The sequence below is a fragment of the Neofelis nebulosa genome, chromosome 15 (assembly GCF_028018385.1).
Source record: "Neofelis nebulosa isolate mNeoNeb1 chromosome 15, mNeoNeb1.pri, whole genome shotgun sequence".
Taxonomy (NCBI): Eukaryota; Metazoa; Chordata; class Mammalia; order Carnivora; family Felidae; genus Neofelis; species Neofelis nebulosa.
In genome coordinates, this window is record NC_080796.1 from 31,954,804 (window position 1) to 31,973,705 (window position 18,902).

Sequence of the window (18,902 nt, forward strand, 5' to 3'; positions counted from 1 at the left end):
TCAAGCTTGAATGAGCCTCAGCCAGATAGCCTCGACTTCTCCCACAGCCCAGAGTTTCTGTCCACTCTTTCAGCCTGTTCCACAGTCCAAGTCCCTCCCAGGAAGCAGAGCTGCTCTGGTCTGGGCCCAGAGCCAGACTGCATCTCAATGCAACCCCAGGGACTCCTTTGGGTTTTTCCAGGTTTACACTTACCAAAAGTCTCACTAGATCAGGGAATATGGTCAAATCTTTTTTTTCTGCTGCCTGTACAGGAGGAAGGAGTGGAGGGACCTCCTCTTTTACTAAAGAAATTTTGGTTTGCCACATAAATTCAATTCTAAGCAACATTAATAAAATGGGGGGTGGCCAGAGTACTTGGGGTCCCCATGGAACCTACACAGGGATATAGCCTGTTTGGCATCAGAAACAGTGAGCAGAGCCTGAGGAACCCAGAAGCCCTGTTTCTCTTCCTGCCTTGGTGTCCATCTGTGCGTCGGCTGCACCCTTTTCTCTGCTTGCAGACTGTTTTTCTGTTTCCTAGTTCCCAGTTCCCATGGCAAAAAAATGACCAATAGCTTTCATGTTGACATATGAGTCCTAACACAAAGAAATCAAGAGGGAAAAAATTCTGTCTCAGTTTTGTGTCCAAAATTTTCGGGTAAGAGGCTAACTTGATTTGGATGTGTTTCCTTGGGCCAAGGAGGCAAAGAGGCAGTAGCAGCTTCTGCTTCTACTGCATGGAGGTGGGAGGGGAAGGAGAAATTCCTAGAGAAAGGAGACTGATGCTACCATCCAGAGAGTGTCTCCTAGACCCTCCCATGGAGCACGTATTGACAGTCACTGTCTCTAGGAAACTAGCCCTTCTCCCCACCCCCCGCCCCCCCTTTCTGCATCCAGCTACTGGTCACTAATACTGGTAAAATGCCTACTTACAGGTGTTTCTTTTTCCCCAATCCCTACCCTCTCCTTAAACTCCTAGAGGGCAGGGACAGGCTTAGAGCTCTTTGTAATCCACACCCCCTCCCCAACACACACACACACACACACACACACACACACACACACACACACTGTTTATCCAGTGTCTGCACTCAGCAGATTCACCTGGTGGCTGCTGAGAGAATACTGAAATATACCAATAATTGTTCTGAGCCCTTTACACAATAACTCACTGAACCCTTGAAATAATCCCCTGAGGTAGAAACATTTGAGGAGACTGAGGAAGGTAAGTAACTTGTCCAAAACGACCCAACTAGTAAGTGGTAAAGCCAGGATTCAAACCCAGGCAGTGTGATGCTTATGTTTGGCGTCCTAACCTACAGACCCTGTCACCTTTCCAGGAGTGTTTGGTGAGTTTCTACCTTGCTTCTCAGGTTTTTACAAGTGAGCCACATCTGTATATGCACACAGGCAGCAATGTCCCTGGATAAGATGAAAGAGTAGAAGTCAGGAATTTCTTGGTCATCTCCCCTCTCTTTGGTGTCCACACCTTACCTGAGTATAGGTAGCACCTGTAGTTCTTTTCTCTACTGATCTGTTTATGTGTCAGACCTGTTTATCTGTTTCACATACATGACCGGGGGTTCATTTTTAATATTTACTTAATATACTTTTATTTTAAATAAAACTCCTGGATACTTAGTTTTAAGTTATATTTGTAGAAAAACACATAATAAAGATTAGCTATTCTTATTTGTCTCCCTTCTGCCCCACCTCCTTTTGCAAAGAGAAAACCACTTTCAACTCTAAGTTATTCATCTGGTATTCCCCCTAGATTTCCAATTCACAGAATGTGCTGCTTACTTATCAATTTTAGATGTTAGTTATAGACTTCCTATTATGGTAATGAGGATTTTAAACCCATGTACATTCCCTCCTTCTCTTCTTCTAGTCTGCCCCTGTTTCTGGTTAACAATGCTGTTGTTATCATAATTGTATAAATATTGTTTACTATTAAACCAATTAATGTATTTTAATTCATATCAATTCTTGCACATTTTTAAAAAATTTTTCCTGGGGTTAATAATTGCCTTTAATTTTCACTCATTTAGTTTTATATCAACACTTGACTAAGTTCTCCCACATGCTCCCATAGCTCTGTGAAACATTGCTCAATAACATTTTCATGTTGTCGAGCCTGACAGATACCCCCTCAACCCCTCCCAGATGGCTCTCTTGGAGTCTGCTGACCTTGTATGGAGATTGGTTGCTCTCTCTGTTGTCTAGCTGTTATGACCCTTTCCTCTGCTGATTTCCTGAAAATTCCTTTCACCTCTCTCTTGTCTCCTAATTCTTGTCTCCTACCCCATCCTCTCTTTTTATTTTCTTGTTTCCACTTTAACAGAGCATATTTTCCAGACACTAGTAGCTTTCTAAGAAAGAGTACATGGGAGATAAAATTTTTTTGAGACTTTTCTGACTGAAAATCTCATTCTCTATGTACTCTTGATTTGGCGGGGGTGGGAAGGATAGCATTCCAGGCTTAAACTTATTTTCACTTAGAATTTTGGAGTCATTACCATTGTCTTCCATTTTCAATGTTGTTGAGAAGACTGATGTCATTCTAATTCCTGCTCATCATTTTTGGTCTGTTCCCTGGTCCCCCTCACTCTGTTGTCTCAACTTTTAGGATCTCCTTTATGTGCCAGGGTTCTGAATTTACAATGATGTGGGGCTTGATGTGGGACTTTTTACATTCAGTATGAGCACTTGGTAGGTCTTGTCAATTTGGAGATTTATGCTTCACTTTGGGGAAAATTTGCTTATAATATTTCTTTGGTAATTTCTTTCCCACTGTTTTCTCTGTTTGCTTTTCCCCCCTGGTATTCCTACTAGTTAGAAATAAGACTACTGGGCTTTATCCTCTAAATCATTTTTTTTTTTGCTATCATATTTCTAATTTCCAAGAGCTTGTGCTTTTTCTCTGATTATTTCTTACAAAACAAAACTCTGATCTTATTTCATAAATGCAATATTTTCTCCTACTTCTCTAAGGATATTAATGATGGGTTTATTTTGTTTTAGTTTGTTTACTTTTTATTCTGTTCCCTCAATCCTGTTTCTTCCAGGTTCCTTTTTACCATTTATTTTAGTCTCTTTTGTGTTCAAGATTTTGTTCTAAGGTCTGGCGATCCTCAGTTGTTCACTTGTGTTTAAGAGTAAAACACTAAGAACATCATTGGAAGCTCTGTGTGCATGAGTGGGGCTTTTAGGAAACCTGTTTGTTTGTTTGTTTTCCCATGGGCAGCCCCAAATGTCAGCATCTGTAAGTATCTGTAAGTCTCCTTTCTGAGGCAGTTTGGTCTTACCACTCAAAAGAGGTTCCCCTGGGGCTGGGGCAGGAAGGAGTAAATAGCTTTGGTTATCAAAGCAGAGGGGGCTTGTGATCTGTTTGCTAGGGTTGTCTCCAGAGAGCAGCAAGATGCTAGAAAGGAAGGCCTGGGAGAGCAAGGGGTCCACAAGACAATACTTGTGTAAAAGATTCCTGTTCCACAAGAGAAGTAGCACAGCAGCAGGGAGCTTCTGGACCTGATCACAGATAGGGATTGTAGCTGTCTGAGCAGAAACCTGAATGGACAGAGGATCAAAGATCAGAGGGCCGCTCATTCCCACTACTTGATGCCTGGTGCTATAGAAAGCCTCATAGCCCTGGTACCATTTTGCAGAGAGTACCTTTGGTAGATCCGATCTTTGTTTTTCGCTTTTCTAGCAGTTTGTGGAATGGGTGCTTAAATTGAAAAAATTAGGTTAGGCTACAGGAAATAAAGAAAACAGTTTATGGGCTGGGATTCCTAGCTGATATGTGTACATTGACATATAAACTAATGCCAAGTGTACCAAATAATAATGACATAAAATAAATTCCCTGGGCCCCAAGTGCGAGAGTTCAGGATAGGCTTCTATTGGTTGCCTGGCTGCCCCCAGCTTCTACATTGTTAAGCCTGCCTACATCCATCATTGGAGGAGGATGCAGAATGTCTCTTCCTGCTCACACATCATCAGGGGATCATCAACCCTCCAACAGGAAAGACAAAGGAATGCAGCTGTAACTACTGGCATTTCTGGAGAGAATTTTTGTCCTTTAGCTCAGGGATCACACATGTGTGTGCACGTAGGTCCACATGTATGTACACATGGATTAGGTTCCTAGCCAAAGTAATCAGGGGACAGATGGAGGAATCAAGCTCATTTCTAGCCTGATTCCTGCCCAGGGTCTCCAGGCAGAGTCCTGGCACCTCTAGGGATGTAATCACCATCCAAGGTGTCTGGGGCAGCTAGGGGCCTGCTCTGCTTTTATAGTCTGATAGTTCCAGAAACTCAGAGTGGAGAAGAGAGATGATGTCAAGGCACGGAGGCCCAGGGGAGGATGGGGATAGGGACTGGAGTCACTCCTGAGCACTAGTGAAGAGTAATCCTCACTCCTCTCTTCCGTCTCCCTGACAGCCCTGTGCGAAGGCAATGTGTCACCATATTTTCAGCAATTCTGCTAAGTTGTGTCTCGGAGAAGTGAAAGACAAATCTCCAGAGGTTTACATGTTTGATTCACACCTAACACAGCAGCTGTCTGTTGCCAGGGGAAATACTGCTGCGCACATTTCCAGCAGCAGCCAGAGACCAAGTCTTCGACCTTACAGCCATTTTGTTTGTCTTGTTGTTCAGGCCTTGGGGAAAAGTGTGAATGATGCAATGCCAAACCTCCTTTTTAGGAATGATGCAGGCACTGGCACTTTGGGAAAATAGAAACCTGGCCAGGGGTGGGGGGCACTTAGCAAGCAGTGGTAGGTGAGACGCTGCTCTCTTAATAGATGCATATGGATTGCATTCTAATAATACTTTGTGCTTATCTCAAAGGACCTTAACCAGAGAGCCTCATTAAGATCTCATGACAGCCTCATCAAATATACAGAAGATCTATGCTCTGTGTGTCAAAGAGAGAAACTGAGTCCTGAATGACTGGCTGGGTGACCTGTGATTAACCCGTAACAAAAAGGCCCAGAAATCTATATTCATTCTCATTACTTCTCTTTCTTTCTTCATTCTCTTTGAGCAAATTACCCATTTTACAGTACCAGTTTATGACTAGACCCCTAGGTATATACATGGAATATGATGCATTAAAACCAAGAAAAAAACCATCCAATTCATAATATGAATGTCTTAGGGGATGATTTTCCTTTTCAAGGAGCAATTTTTTCACTTTAAGATGATTCCCCTTGGAAATGCATTAATGGTAAGCTTCCCTGGTACATTTAAATGTTGGCTTATGGATCTTTTCAGAGAAAAGTAGGGAAGGCAGAGGGGGATGATTTTTTTTTTTAAGTAGCCTCCACTGAATGCAGAGCTCAAACTCATGACACTGAGATCAAGACCTGAGATCGAGAGTCAGATGGTTAACCAACTGAGCCACTGGAGTGCCCTGAGGGGGCAGGGGGATGATAATTTAAACTGAAGCATCTGGTGGTCAGTGCGCAGTGAAGAGAGTTTGGAGATTAACAATGATATCTGAAGTGATGGTGTAAGCCAATGAGTATATAGAATTGATTCACAAAAATGCAACTCAGATGTAGTTTTAGGGGCCATATGTATCTTATGAAAGTGAGCCTTGCTTATAGCAGTATAAGTCCAGAAGTGTAGAACCCCAGAGGGGTTTTATGGAGGGTTGGTGGGGCAAGGCTCAGTGGGGTGTGGGTCCTCCTTGACAAAGAAGGCACCAGAGACTCCTGCCAAATGGTCTTACAGAGCTTGGCCACCTGAAAGGCTGGGACAGCTGCAATCTTGGGGTATCAGGAAGACCATAGGTGATTGGCAGGTAAAGGGCTGTAGGACCTTTGGTCCTAAATCCAGATGGAGTTTACTGTTCCCTCCCCCCATGTATGATGTCCTGGATTCGGAAGGAGGGGGTCACATCGGTGCTGAAAATTTGCCTGAATTTTAATCCCCTTGGGAGGTAGCCTGTGCTCCTGAGAGCATAACAGACCTGTATTCACATATGGGCTCAGCAACTTCCTCGATGAGATTTCTAACCTCTCCAAGTCTTAGATTCTGCATCTGAAAATGGAGAGGGTAATTAACTACCTTGCAAAGAGGTAGTAAGCCTTAGAGATGATGTTTGTGAAGGATTTGCATTTAATAGGCACTCAAAATTAGTAGCTATTATTTTTAATGGAAGGGAGGCTGAAATCCCATTGCCAGTGGCAGGGGGGTGGGGGGTGGTGGTGGTGGTGGTTGGTGGGAAGAGAAAGGCTGCATCAGCCAAACTGGGTTGGGAGTGGACTTCAATAAAGAGTGGATGGATAGGGGCATCTGGGTGGCTCAGCAGCCGACTTCCACTTGGGTCATGATCTCAGGGTTGGTGAGTTCAAGTCTCACATGGGCTTGCTGCTGTCAGTAGGGGAGCCTGCTTCAGATCGTCTGTCCCCCCCCTCCTCCCCTGCTCACGCTCTCTCTCTCTCAAAAATAAATAAAATATTAAAAACAAAAAAGAGTGGATGGATAGTCAGCATCCCCTCTTGCCCTCCCCCCAACAGTGCCTTAAGTACAGGCCTGCGTATCCAGCAGCACAGGGTGGGACCAGTGCCAAGAGCTGCCAATGCCTTCCAAGCACAGCCTGGGACTTTTGTGTCAGAAGCAGCAGGGCACCAATTAGGTGCACCCATCTGGGACTTTGAGTCAGGAGCTGGTGGTGCAAAGAAATGGGGTGGTGGAGAATCCACTTTGGGGTTAGTGGTGGCGGCGGTATCCGGTTTCCAGGGCAGCAGAACCAGCAGCAGTATCTGGGGAGTTCCAGCCGTGGTTGTGGAGAGGGCTGAGACGTCTAGACTTCAGCCCTGATACCTGTTGGGTCTTTATCAGGGCGGTTTTGTGTAGGGATTTTTGGCTGCTGAGCCTCCCTTTGTTCTTATCTTTGTTCTGAGACTGCCTGAAAATTCTGTGGGTTGCCCCGAACTCCCTTCAAAAAATTATTCTCTCTTTAAGTCAGAGAAAGTTCATTTCTGTCCTTAGCAACAGAAACTTGACTAGTACACCTTCCCAAACCACCTTACTTAAACTAGTCTCCTCACCCCCCCACCCGACTTTCTATTTTCTTTACTGTGTTAATCACTGTTGGCAATTTGATAGTCGTTCATTATCTGTTTTCCTTCCTTGAAAGTAAGCTACCTGCCAGACCTCCTCCCCATCCTCACCAGGGCCCCTCCATTGCCAGGTTCCCAGCAGCTGCTGGCTGTAGTGTAGTGGTTACACCCACAGACACTGGAGCCGGCCTGCCTGGGTTTGAATCACGGTGCTGCCATTGTGAGAGTTTGGACCTCTGTGTCTCAGCTTCCCCATTATTAAAGCAGGGAGAATGACGGTTCCTGTAGACAGTGACAATTAAATGAGTGCATATATGGGATGTGCTGCCTGGCACCGACTGTTTATGAACGAATGAACTTAGGAGAATTTCAAATGAGCATAACAGTTGCTTTTCAGGATTATGATCTTTGTCTCATCACCTCAGCCTTCACACTCTGAAAGGACCCTTTCTCTAGGATCAGGCTGAAAGTTTACCAGATTAGTATTTTGGGTCTGTGGGGTCACACAGTGAAGGGTCCGGTCTTCGAGGTGACTCTCCACTTCAGAGTACTTTAGGCTGCCCGTGTTTTGTTGCATAAGCATCCCCAACTGAAGCGCTCACAGTCTGAGAAGTCGAGCTTTTCTGAAACTAGTGAGTCATAGAACCTCCCCTAGAGGCCTCTCATTGTCTTTCCCCAGCTTGCTGGGGCCAGTGCGACTGCTATTGTTTCCAGGAAGAGCTGGTCCTTGGGGGAGCCCCAGGCCTCAGAGGATACAGGAGCATCAGGGAAGGCATCTCCTCTCGACGGAGCTGGGCCTGGGCAGCCAACCACAACACTGCATTCCTGGATGACTGCTCTTCTCTGGAATCAATGTGTTACTTTTTCCACGGCCTTGGTCTTCCGGGAGGGGTGGATGCCCCTGTGAGCCAGTCGTTTGTGTATGTGTGTATGCAGTGTGAGTTGACTGATGGTGCAACCAAGCCTGGGGCAGAGAGTCCAGACATTTGCTGCTCTATTTTAAGATCCCTGGTTCTGTCTGTTTCCCAGCAATTGTCACTTGGTCAGAGGAAAGGGAAAGCGGGGTGGGGAAAATGAGGCCCAAGCCACAGCCGCTCATTACTTCCAGCTGGGTGGAAATTCCCATTCTTCACGGAAGCAAAGCACTTCCCCTGCCCCAAAACCCAGTGACTCAGAATTCTTCACCGGTCATGGTCAGGACAAGGTCTTGCTCATTTTAATCACAAAAATCAGTATAGCACCGCATTCTTTGTACATCTCTTAGACTTCTCAGAGCTCATTCACACACTTTCCTCCCATTTGATGGGTAAGACTTACATTATTACTCTCTGTTTACAAGTGAGAAAACTGAGACACAGAGAGGTTGGTGGTTGCCCGTGATCACACAGCTACTCATAGAACCAGTCACAGAGGCTAGATCTCCTGAGTTTTAAATTATGTTCTGTTATCCAGTAAATAGCCATCTATTATCTTCCCCCAAGGTGCCTGTCCTATGCTCACAGGCATCCATCCATGTATTGGAGAATGAAGCATCAGGGGCTGGGCTGCCTGTTCTGTGGCTTATTTAAAAAAATTTTTTTAAATGTTGATTTATTTTTGAAATAGAGACAGAGCTTGAGCAGAGGAGGGGCAGAAAGCGAGGGAGACACAGAATCCAAAGCATGCTCCAGGCTCCGAGCTGTCAGCACAGAGCCAGACGCGGGGCTTGAACCCACAGACGGTGAGATCATGACCTGAGCCGAAGTCGGACACCCATCCAGGTGCCCCATGTGGCTTATTGCTCCTTCAGTTCAGCTTTGCATGAGGGGACGTAAATAGGAAATAAACAGTTATTGAGTGCCTACTATGTGCAGCTAGTATGGTTTTGTAGGTTCACAGTCTATGGAAGAGAAAGTTGTCGAACACAAAATTAAAGTAAAATGTAGTGAAGTGCTATATTGCTGCAAATGCAGAGTGTTACGGGAATTCAGAGAAAGGGGTCATTCATTTTGTCAGAGGCAATGAGGAAACTATCAGAGATGAGGTAATTTTATCTGTGAAAGTTTTCAAGCATATGGAAGAATTGAAAGATGATTACAACCACCACCTAGGTTCAACCATAGTTTGCCATATTATCTTTCCCTCTCAAGGTACAGCTATGGCTGAATCATTTGACAGTAAGTGAGAGGAATCATGACATCCCTTCTGAAACATTTCAGCATGCATCTTCTAAGAACAAGGACGTTCAAAGAGTGGATTTTGAGTTGGGTCTTTTCAGATAAGTAGGAGTTTATCAGACAAAAGAGGAATGTCATTCCAGGCTGCAATGACAATACAAGGAAAAGCAAATGGGTGGGCAACATGGAGTATTTGGCGAAAAGGTTGTGGAGGGTGACCAGAGCTGAAGGGGTAGGGGAGCAGGAAGAAGAGGACATTGGAGCAACTGATTGGAACCAGACTGTGGAGGAACTGGAATGTCCTGACATGGAGTTTCTGCGTGACCCTGGGGAAAGTGGGAGAATCTGAAGGCTCTGGAAGAGAGAGATGCCATGCTCTGATTTATCTTTATCCGGCACCAGAGTGGGTGGAAGAAGACTGGTTAGCATGAGAGAGGGTGGGGACAAAGGTTGTGGAGATGGGAGGAGAAGATTGCAGACATCAGATCAGAGTAGATAGGATTTGGAGGCTGACTGGAGTTAGAAAGGATGGAAGAAAGGGATCGCTGGTGGTGAGTGAGATTTCTTTTAGAGCCAAGTGAATAGATGCCTTACTACCACTAAATAATGTCACTAATCTAGTCAAATGTGGCGGTGTGTATATAATACTGAATTCATATCGGACAAGTTAAGTATGAAGGCACCCAACTTGCGGGTGGATATAGGCTCTTGAATTCTAGCAGGAGCCAGGGAGATAGGTTTGGGGGTCATCAGCATACAGATGTGGCAGAAGCAATCACAGCTTATTCTGAAAGAGGCTATCATACTGGAAGAGAGGTGGGTCAAGGCCACAGCCCTGGGCAGCATCCGTATCGGATGAACGGGCAAAAGACAAGAGGAGCAGCCACAGACATGGGAGGCAAGCCAGAGGGTGGGCAGCCCACCTGGCAGGTTCACAGTGAGCATTAAATGAGCTCATATGCATGAAATTCCAAATTCCAAGCTCCAGGTGAAGACTTTGTAGTTGCTGGATAGGTGAAATACCATTTCTAGACGGGAGGGATGTTCTAGATGAATGGCACAGCCCCGGGGTCAAATCTGCTGGGGGTCCCAGGACTGGCCCTCTCTAACCTGTGTCTTGGAAGCAGAAAGTTCTTTTCTGGTGCTCCCTCTGCCCCTTCCCAAGAAGTGAAGACCAGATTGAACTATAAGGGAAGATAAAAACCCTCATCTCCCGAATCCTCTTGGAGCTTGAGAAACGAGCATTTTGAAATCCAGGCCAGGAAAGGGCTTTCTGCAGCTCCGGAGAAGGTGGGGGCAGTGTGTGGAGTGAGTGGCTAACCGCACGGGCGCAGGAGTCAAGATGACCAGGTACCAGGCTCTGCCTTCTGTCCCTTCCTCCATTAACCTCTCCCTGCCTCAGTTTCCCCATCTGTAGAACAACAACAGTAAGAGTACCTTCTCCAGAGATTAGTGCAAGACTTAAATGAGATGAAGACCAGAAGCACCATAAATATAGAGCCAGAAAGCACTCACTAAATGTTAGTGATTATCATGGTTATTACTGCAGCCCCGGTGGGGGGGGGGGGTGGGGGTTCAGGAAGCCTGGGGATTTGGATCCAGCAGGTTTCCCTGGGGCCATACTTGGAGCAGCACAGCCAGCGGGCTGGTGGAAAGGGAGGGGCTCAGCCCAGCTCAGTCACACAGCTCGCCTCGTGTCTCCCCGTGCTCAGATGCGTGGGGCCCATTAGGGAGGGCTCATTTCTTTCTCTGCAGAACATCACGCACCCCCCCCCCCCCCTGCTGTGCTCTTCCCTCCGTCCACCTGGGCCTGTTTCTAGGACAGCTGCTATGTCAGGGGCTGATGGCCTGGGAGCTTGTGAAAGGACCACCTGTTCCTCTCACTCTGCCTGCCCCTTCCCTCCCACCCCAACGCCGCCAGCCCCAGCCTCCAACTGCTCACATATCAAACCACGTTCCTCCCTCTGCTCAGGTGTCTCGGGCACATTGTGAGAGGCACGTTTCCTTACAACTTGTCTGGCACTCACGGCTAGTGTCGCCCTCCCATTTCCCATAAAACTGCTTTCCCTCTGTGTCCCTGCATCGGCCCTCCCCACCCTCACCCTCACTCTCTCTGTTGACATGGGGGTTCATGGAAGGTGACTCAAAGGAAGGAAAGAGGGCTGCGTGGAGGGCAGGTCTCTAACTCCCACGAGATGGCAAAGGCCCTCCTGCAGCTCTGACCTAACATCTCCGCATGTGCTTGTGATGTTCACATGCTGGGTTTGCTGTTCCCGCGGTCCTTACGTCTCTTCAGTGGCCTACATAAGCACCTAGAAATCCCTAACGAGGGCAGTGTGGAGACATGGCCTGAAGCAGTGGCCAGGGCCCTGTGAAAGAGCTGCTCAGAAACCAGAGAACAGGCATTGAGTAGCCCTGGGTTGGAACCTGCCACACAGAACTGGGTTCCAGTCCTGGCACCTACATTTACTGGGTATGTCACTTTGGTTAGACTACTTACCCATGATTTTCCAGTTCCCCATCTGTGGTGGTGTCTATAAGGCACTGAGCTCACTGCTAGATCATGGCAGGGCATACAAAGAGCAGTTTCCCTTCCTCCTAGACCTGGTTTAGAGTAGGGCCAGGTGTCCTCCAGCTGGCTGAAGTCTGTCCTTACTCCCAAACACAGAGCTGGGTCCGGCCCACGGCTTCTTCCCAGCACATGCCTCTCTGAAGTACTTAGAGGAGAGGGAGAGAAGGGGACAAGGTGTGTTGTGGTTTTCCTTACTCAAGACCTTCAGAGAAGTATGACGAGGAGGCACAGATTCCATGTGTGTTTGGTGCCCTGTTTCCCACTTGAGCTGTGCTCTGGAACCACTCACATCTGCCAGACCCTTCCCCGACTTAGTGCCAGTTCACCTGCACTGGGGGATTCCACAAGCCACAGTGGGAGACGAGTTTGGGAGATGCATAGTCATGTTTCACTGTGTAATCCAGCCGGTCTGTGACCCATTTCCAGAAAGCTGTCTGGTTGAAGTTCAGCCAAGAATGTCTGTGATCCCAAAGATCTCATCTAGAATGGGATGTGTTTCCTTCACTCCTCGTTGACGATTTAATGAGTTCCTGTGCTGTGCCAGAGACCGTGCTGGGCACCAAGGTTCAGGAGGCCAGGCCTCCCTGGGGCCATTTTGGATCTGCCCAAGTGAACACCCGCTTCTCAATGGTTAACTTCCCAACACTGCGTGTCTCTGGGATCAGGGATAGTCTGATGTGCTGAGGCTCCCTGAGAAATGAGGGTGGTAGGCTTGGGCTTCATCGGCTACAGTAGAGGTTTCCCTGCCTTACACACTCACTCTCACACACAAACACACATACTCATACAAACACACTCCCAGTTTGAGAATAAGACAATGCTTCCTCGTCACCTATTCTGTATCCCTGTCCTCCCTTAAAACAACAATTAGGCTGTTTTCAGAGTCTTCCCAGAGAACAGTGTGCCTTCTCCTTGCCCATCTCAAGCGCTGGTGGTTGCCCTGGTTGAGGAATGTGGCAGAGACAGTGAGTGGCCAGAATCTCCCCTTCTACTCCCCAGCTAGAGGGTGGCATGTTAGATTCCCTCCACCACCACCCCCCCCATCCTGGGGCTTACTTCCTGCCTGGAGAGAGGCACAACCCAGCATGTAGCACCTGTCTGATTTTGCAGTTCTAGGATCCAAAAGTGCTCATCCTCAGCCTGGGAAGAAGCAGGGAGTTGGAATTGTAAACATCATCTTTCAGTCGTATGCAAATCCCAGACCTCCCATTTTCCCCCCTCATCCTTCATCCTAAGTGGTTCCTCAGGGCCTTGGAAAATTATTAAAGGAGGAAAATCTGCATTCTGACAAACTTGTTTCTATGTCTCAGTGAGTGGAAGTGAAATGCTCTCCGAAATATGACATTTGTGACAAAAGTGAACAAAGGGATGAGGAGGGAGGGTGAGAAAGAGGAAGACATTTAGAAACCCAGGGTTCTTGAGTAGTTTCTCCTATTTTGGAATTGGCAGTCTTATGTGAGATGGGGGTCATTTACAGCCATTAATTTAGTTGGTACTTTAGAGAACGCATCAATATGACAGCAGGAGCACTTGCAGGTGAGAGTGAAGGTGACAGGGGGCGAGTATGGGGACAGGCTGAGGACAGGCATGCTGTGGGGAGGATGCTGGGCACCAGCAGTCAGTGAGAATTCAGGAGTCTGAGGCAGGTGGATGGTTGGTTAGTGTGTGGGGTAGGGCTGATAGTCACAGGCAGGAGGGGAAGACCATGCGTGTGGGTCAGACGTCATACACCGAGCGAGGAGCCTGCGGAAGGGCCACAGCCAGCCTTTAGGAAAAAGCATAAACACTGGAAGCAACATCTATCAGCAGCCAGGCTCCCAGGAGGCTGAGGACAAGCAAAGGTCCCCAGGGTCCAACACATCCCAAAGACTTCTGGAGATGAAGATCTGCCTCCCTCAGAAGCTGCTCCGGGGCTCCTTCCGGATGGGAATCGCAGTCCCACAAGAGCAAAGAGGGATGGAGAAACACAGCTGGAAAGGGTGGCAGGGCAGAGCAGCTGAACTCGGAGCTTTCCTGCAAAGAAAAATCAAAGCCCAGATATTAATGGAAGGACTTCAGCAGAAAAGGGGGGTCTCTGCAACCACTCTTGGGAACTGCACACACACAAGGGACTGAGGAAGCAGAAAAGGCTAGGGCCAGTGATGACATACACTAAAGGCAAAGATAGAAAGTGGGAGATGTGCATGACGAGAGAAGGATGGAGTGAGCGAAGAAGAGATGTTTGGAGAGGAGACGAGAAGAGGAAATTACAACAGAAAGAGGGGTTGTAGCATCCTGCCATGATTTCCCAAGCTCAGCCTTTATCTTCTCATAGTGAGCAAATGCCGCTTTCTGGAGAGTGCCATACCTCCAGCAGGCATGGCATGTGCTTAGGAGCACAGGTTCTGGACTTGGACTATCCGAGATCAAAACCCAGCTTGACCACTAAGTAGCTGTGTGACCCGAGGCCGATTACTTAACCAGCCTCTGCCACAGTGTCCTCAAATGTAAAATGAGGACAAGAAAGTACTCATCTTGTGGGGGCACTTATGAGAACTGGAAGATAATTCAGAGGAAAACACACAGAACAGAGCCTGGCACTTAGTAAGTGTTCAATAAATGCTAGCTGTTATGATTGGTGTTGAAACAGAAGCCATCCATCTATTCAACACTTACTTAGATACATACATTGGACAGGGCATGGTGCTAGGGGCTGAAGATAATAAAAAGGTGGCCAAGGCAACGGTCCCTACCCTCCAGGAGCTCATGAGCAAACAGACTGGAAATCAAAATTGGGTCTCAAAATTCAGTGATAAAGTCAAGAAGAGTCAACACTGGTCCTGTGGTTTTAGGACTAAGGATAATGGTTGCCTCTGATGGGGGGGCGGGTAGGTGGGGTTGGCTGGAAGGCACATGAAGGAAATTTCTTTTAAAGTGAGTATTACAGAGAGAGGAGAGACCTTTAGGCCAAGAGAATCTCATGCTCAGGGCTTTCTATGTGCAAGGCAGCACGGAGACATGAGAACCTGCCAATTGCTGAATTTGGTTGGGCTTTAGGGTGTGAGATGAAGGATGTGAGATCAGGCGGTCAGAGCCTTAGATGCCGTACAGAAGAGTGTAGACATGGTCCTATAAGCCATAGGTACCGCTGAAGAGTTTCAGCCTCCTTCCCAAGTGACTGAGACTGCCCTGCCTTGGAAGCCAGGGGTCCATTAGCCTGGTGGGGGAGGAGGAAAGCAGGCCTCCCAAACCCCCATACCCTCAGAACCTCTCCCAGACAGGAGGGAGAGGAAAGAGGAGAAGAAGTGGGAGAAGAATAAAACAGCCATTGAAGTGAGCTGTACCCAGTGCTCTGAAGGGTAACCAGGAAAAACAGTCCTTTCCTGCATCCAGGCTGAAGTCCTTCAAGTCCCCCTGCCCGAGGGGAGGGCACCCATAGTTGTTGTCATGACCTCGTAGGGAGATGGCCCCGGTGACTGTCTACTTCATGCATTCAGGAAGGGATATCTCTCTCCTCACTGAGCTGCCTCACGGTATGTGCTGCTCCTGCTGTTTTTATGCTTCTATCAAACCGTGATATGCTGTTGTGCATCCTGAGAGCCTTTGCTGTATACGAGGGATTCCTAAATCTTCCCGCACTCCCAAACTACGACTGGCTTGTACAGCTCTCCCACTGGGAGCACGCTTCTTCCTTCATATCTAGCATGTCTGGCTGTATTCCATCGTGCTCAAACCCCACTCACTCCTTTTTAAAACATCGCAGACACTCCCTGAGCTCTCACTTTCCGGGACTTCTGTTGCAACTCCTGTCAATAACTTCCTTTCACCTCTCCTTCCCTACTGTGTTAGTTCTGTTTCCTCAGAGAGGAGGAAATAGAAGGTCATTAAACTCAGTGAAGAGCCTAAAAGCTGTGATTTCCTCCACCGGCCAGGGAACATAATCAATTCTTACTAAATATTTATTGGTAGATCGATGATGGAATTGGGAACATTCGGACCCTGGTGAGGATCATCTGCACCAAATCAGAAGTCGAGAAAATGTTTCCATTTCCCCGGATCGTTTTCAGCAGACAAGGTCCTGTGTAGACTGCAGCTCGGTGGAAAGGGTGGTGCTGGGTGGGGTTGCAGAGGAGCAGGGGCGGGAGTGAAGGGCAGTGTGGCCGGGATGTTGTGGGATATTTAATCCTGATCCCAGATGACCCAGGCTTCCGAGCTGTGTCCCCACACCCTCCATTAAAGGGAGCACAGCTGTGCTGTGAGCGCTGGGCAAAAACGAGGTCAGGTTCATGCCCAAGTGTGTGAGGTTCACAGGTGGGCTCAACATGCTGGATTTCCAGCAACTGTAGAATCATTACTGAAATTGCAGACATGAACCAGCCCACCTGCTGGGAAGAGAATTTGGGATACATTGTGAACTTCAAAAAGTTTCTGTCTGGAAACTGAAGAGGTAACCATGGCAACCGGGAGGCAGGTTGAACTCAGAGAGGGCTCTTCATCTTGAGGCGGGAGCTTTGTGCTCTCGGATTGGATTTGCCAGGCTGCAAGCCTTTGTCTCTCTTGCCTCTTTTGCCTTGTTTGTCCAATGGGAGAAAGCACTAGCTCAGGATCTGGAGAGCGGGCCCGGGTTTCAGCTGTTTTCAGTTCCAGGGTCCTTAAGTAAGGTCACCTCAGGCACTGGCTGTTTTGTTGTCTGCAAAATAGAAATTAAGAGGCTCCTCTGGCCTATTCACAGGGATGCAGACAGAACAGGAAGGTTTAGGGAGGGTCTGTGCATAATCACTATCATTGTTGTTATGTGGCCACGTCTGGGCTGATTCCAACATGGTGCTACTGGGGGCAAGACCTGGCATTCAGTCCGTCCATAAACTTGTTTTTGTCGCTTGAAGAGAAGCTGTCCCGGATACCACCCGCATCCCCACCTGGCAGCTGCATAATACACTCAATCCCACGCTGGGGATTGAGCTGAGCAGCACCGGGTGCAGCATCGGGCCTCCCCTCAGCTGACCAACTCCTCCAGCAGAACGTGCTGCTGATGGGGAGGGTGGGCTACTTCCTCCTGTGGATGGAGGGTTGTGCTGAGCAACACAGATGTTCAAGAGGCATTCTTCGATTGCCCGGCTGCACACCACTGCCCCCCTCCCAACCCCTGCCCCACACCAACCCAGCCCTGCACTTGTGAGAAAGGAAGACCCAGGGATGGGGGTGAAGGTGGGATGCTGGCACCTGAGATGCTGCTGCCAGTGTTTGTACCTGCCTCTGTCCACTGACCCACTGGGAGGCTGGGGAAGGATTTGACTCTACTCTTCAGAGCGCATTATGTTTTTACTAACCGGGTCATCTTCTACAGGCCCTGGCTTAACAAGAGAATCTGTTTTGTCAAATGGCCCCACATGTTGCTCTGATTTGGGCCTCTTTTGCTCAAGCAATGCCTCGACAATCTCCAGGCCTTCCTGTCCTCACCCCTTCTGTGATTTTAACCTTTCCTTCCCTGACCAGCTTTTCTGGGCTGTGTCACCCTACTCTCTCAGGTGAGGACCTCTTCTCCTCCTGTCTCTCTCTTCTGACCCTTTACTCCCAGGCTTTGCTAAAGAACAGCAACTCTTAGATGCCCCTCATGGAAACCTAAATTCCAAGAGGCACAAAAAACTTACTACTTTTCCTTATTGTCTGGTGATTCCTGTATTCCTAGTAAGTAAACCCGAGAGCTAAAGTTTATTGAGTGCAGACTATGTGTTCAGCACTGATCTAACCACCTTGGTAGGGGTGCTGTGGCATACCACCAAGATTTCTTGTTTGGGACCGAGGCCCTCATTCTCCAGCCTGTGGTCTGCTGTAGGCTCACAGCACAGTCTCTCTGGGAGTTGCCCTTGACAGAGGCAGTTGCCTTGAGATTAAGCATCTTCTTGGGGCCACCTCATACATTGAATGATTAATGTGAGGTACAAAGGCCTGCCCCCTTGCTTTAATGGGGGCATCCCCTGGGGCCAATGGTGGTCTCTATCACAGCAGCATGGCATTTAACTCTTCCCTCTGTCTAACCCTGCTTCTCTCACTCCCTCTCTGATCTGAGAACTTTCCCCAGCAAGGCAATGCCTCAGGGGAACTGCATTTCCTGTCTCCTAGGGAACTCTAAGAACTCATGTAATCCTCATAACTTTATGAAATAGGTGTATCATATTTTCATCTTAGAGATAAGGAAACTGAGGCACAGAAAGATTAAGAATCTTGCCCAAGGTCTCCCATTAGTAAGTGGTGGAGCTGTGATTTGAAACCTGGAAATCCAGCTCTGGATTCCACACTCTAAACCTCACATGCAGCCTCTTCAGTAGCAATTCCAAGGGAACTGAGGGGCAACGGGGGTGAGGGGTGGGGGTGGCTGCAAGGCTTTCATGGGAAGATGGGGAGAGAGGAAAGATGTCCTTGATCTCAGAGATAAGGACACTGAGTTAGCTGCTGCTTAAACCCAGGGTCGATCATTTATCAGTTTACAGAGGTGTTGGGATTCTAATTTTGGGTGGTAGGGCAGTGGAAAAAGCATGGGAAATTCATATTTGAATGCTGGCATAACACTAATTGTGTAAGGCTGAGCAAATTACGTAACCTGACTCTTAGTAAAAATGCCTGGCATACAGATGCTCAATAAAGAGCCCCCCGACCCTGGGCCGTTTGTCTGCTAATTCCAACCCTCTTTAACTTTCTGACTCAGTTTCTTCATCTCTGAAATGGAGGTGATGGGATGGCTCTTCGAGTAGGAGCACAGTAAATGGTTGCTATCAGTATAATCACGACGCCGTCTTGCTGGGCTAGCGCCCCTCGCTCCCGTCCTTCAGGGCCCCGCAGGTTCAGGCTCAGGCTGTGACTGGCACTGTGTGTGTGCCTCCCCAACGTGCCACCCCCTACGCAAATCCGCCTGCTACCGCTGACTTGGCTTTCTGCTTTTACTAGAGGCCGACGGGTTTTTTCCTACTAAACTGAGTGGGCGCACCTCGTGCCGTGTAACTTCCCTGCTGCTTCTCCCTCCGCGTGGCCGCGTCCGCCCGGAGGAGGGGGCCGCCGCGTGCGCCCAGCGACTCACAGCTGCGTGCAAGTGGCTGGCGCCCTGCCCCGTCGATCTCCCTGGCCCCGCCTCCACCTTCCACCTC

The 18,902-nt window shown here is 48.1% G+C and overlaps 1 protein-coding gene and 1 long non-coding RNA gene across 2 annotated transcripts in view; one reads left to right on the plus strand and one right to left on the minus strand.

Annotated features, from left to right (window-relative positions):
- The window catches only part of RGS8 (regulator of G protein signaling 8), a 167,657-nt gene extending 148,800 nt beyond the window's left edge, over positions 1 to 18,857 (plus strand). The window contains exon 5 of the mRNA XM_058701569.1: positions 18,706 to 18,857. Within this exon, the coding sequence (XP_058557552.1) occupies positions 18,706 to 18,707 (2 nt within the window). The 3' untranslated portion in view covers positions 18,708 to 18,857. The remainder of the gene's footprint in view (positions 1 to 18,705) is intronic.
- On the minus strand, positions 15,704 to 18,831 carry LOC131496209 (uncharacterized). Its single transcript, XR_009254382.1, has 2 exons — positions 18,746 to 18,831; positions 15,704 to 16,450 (listed from the first exon to the last, which is right to left on the minus strand). It is a non-coding gene; the product is annotated as an uncharacterized LOC131496209 (long non-coding RNA).
- Positions 18,858 to 18,902: the final 45 nt, after the last annotated feature.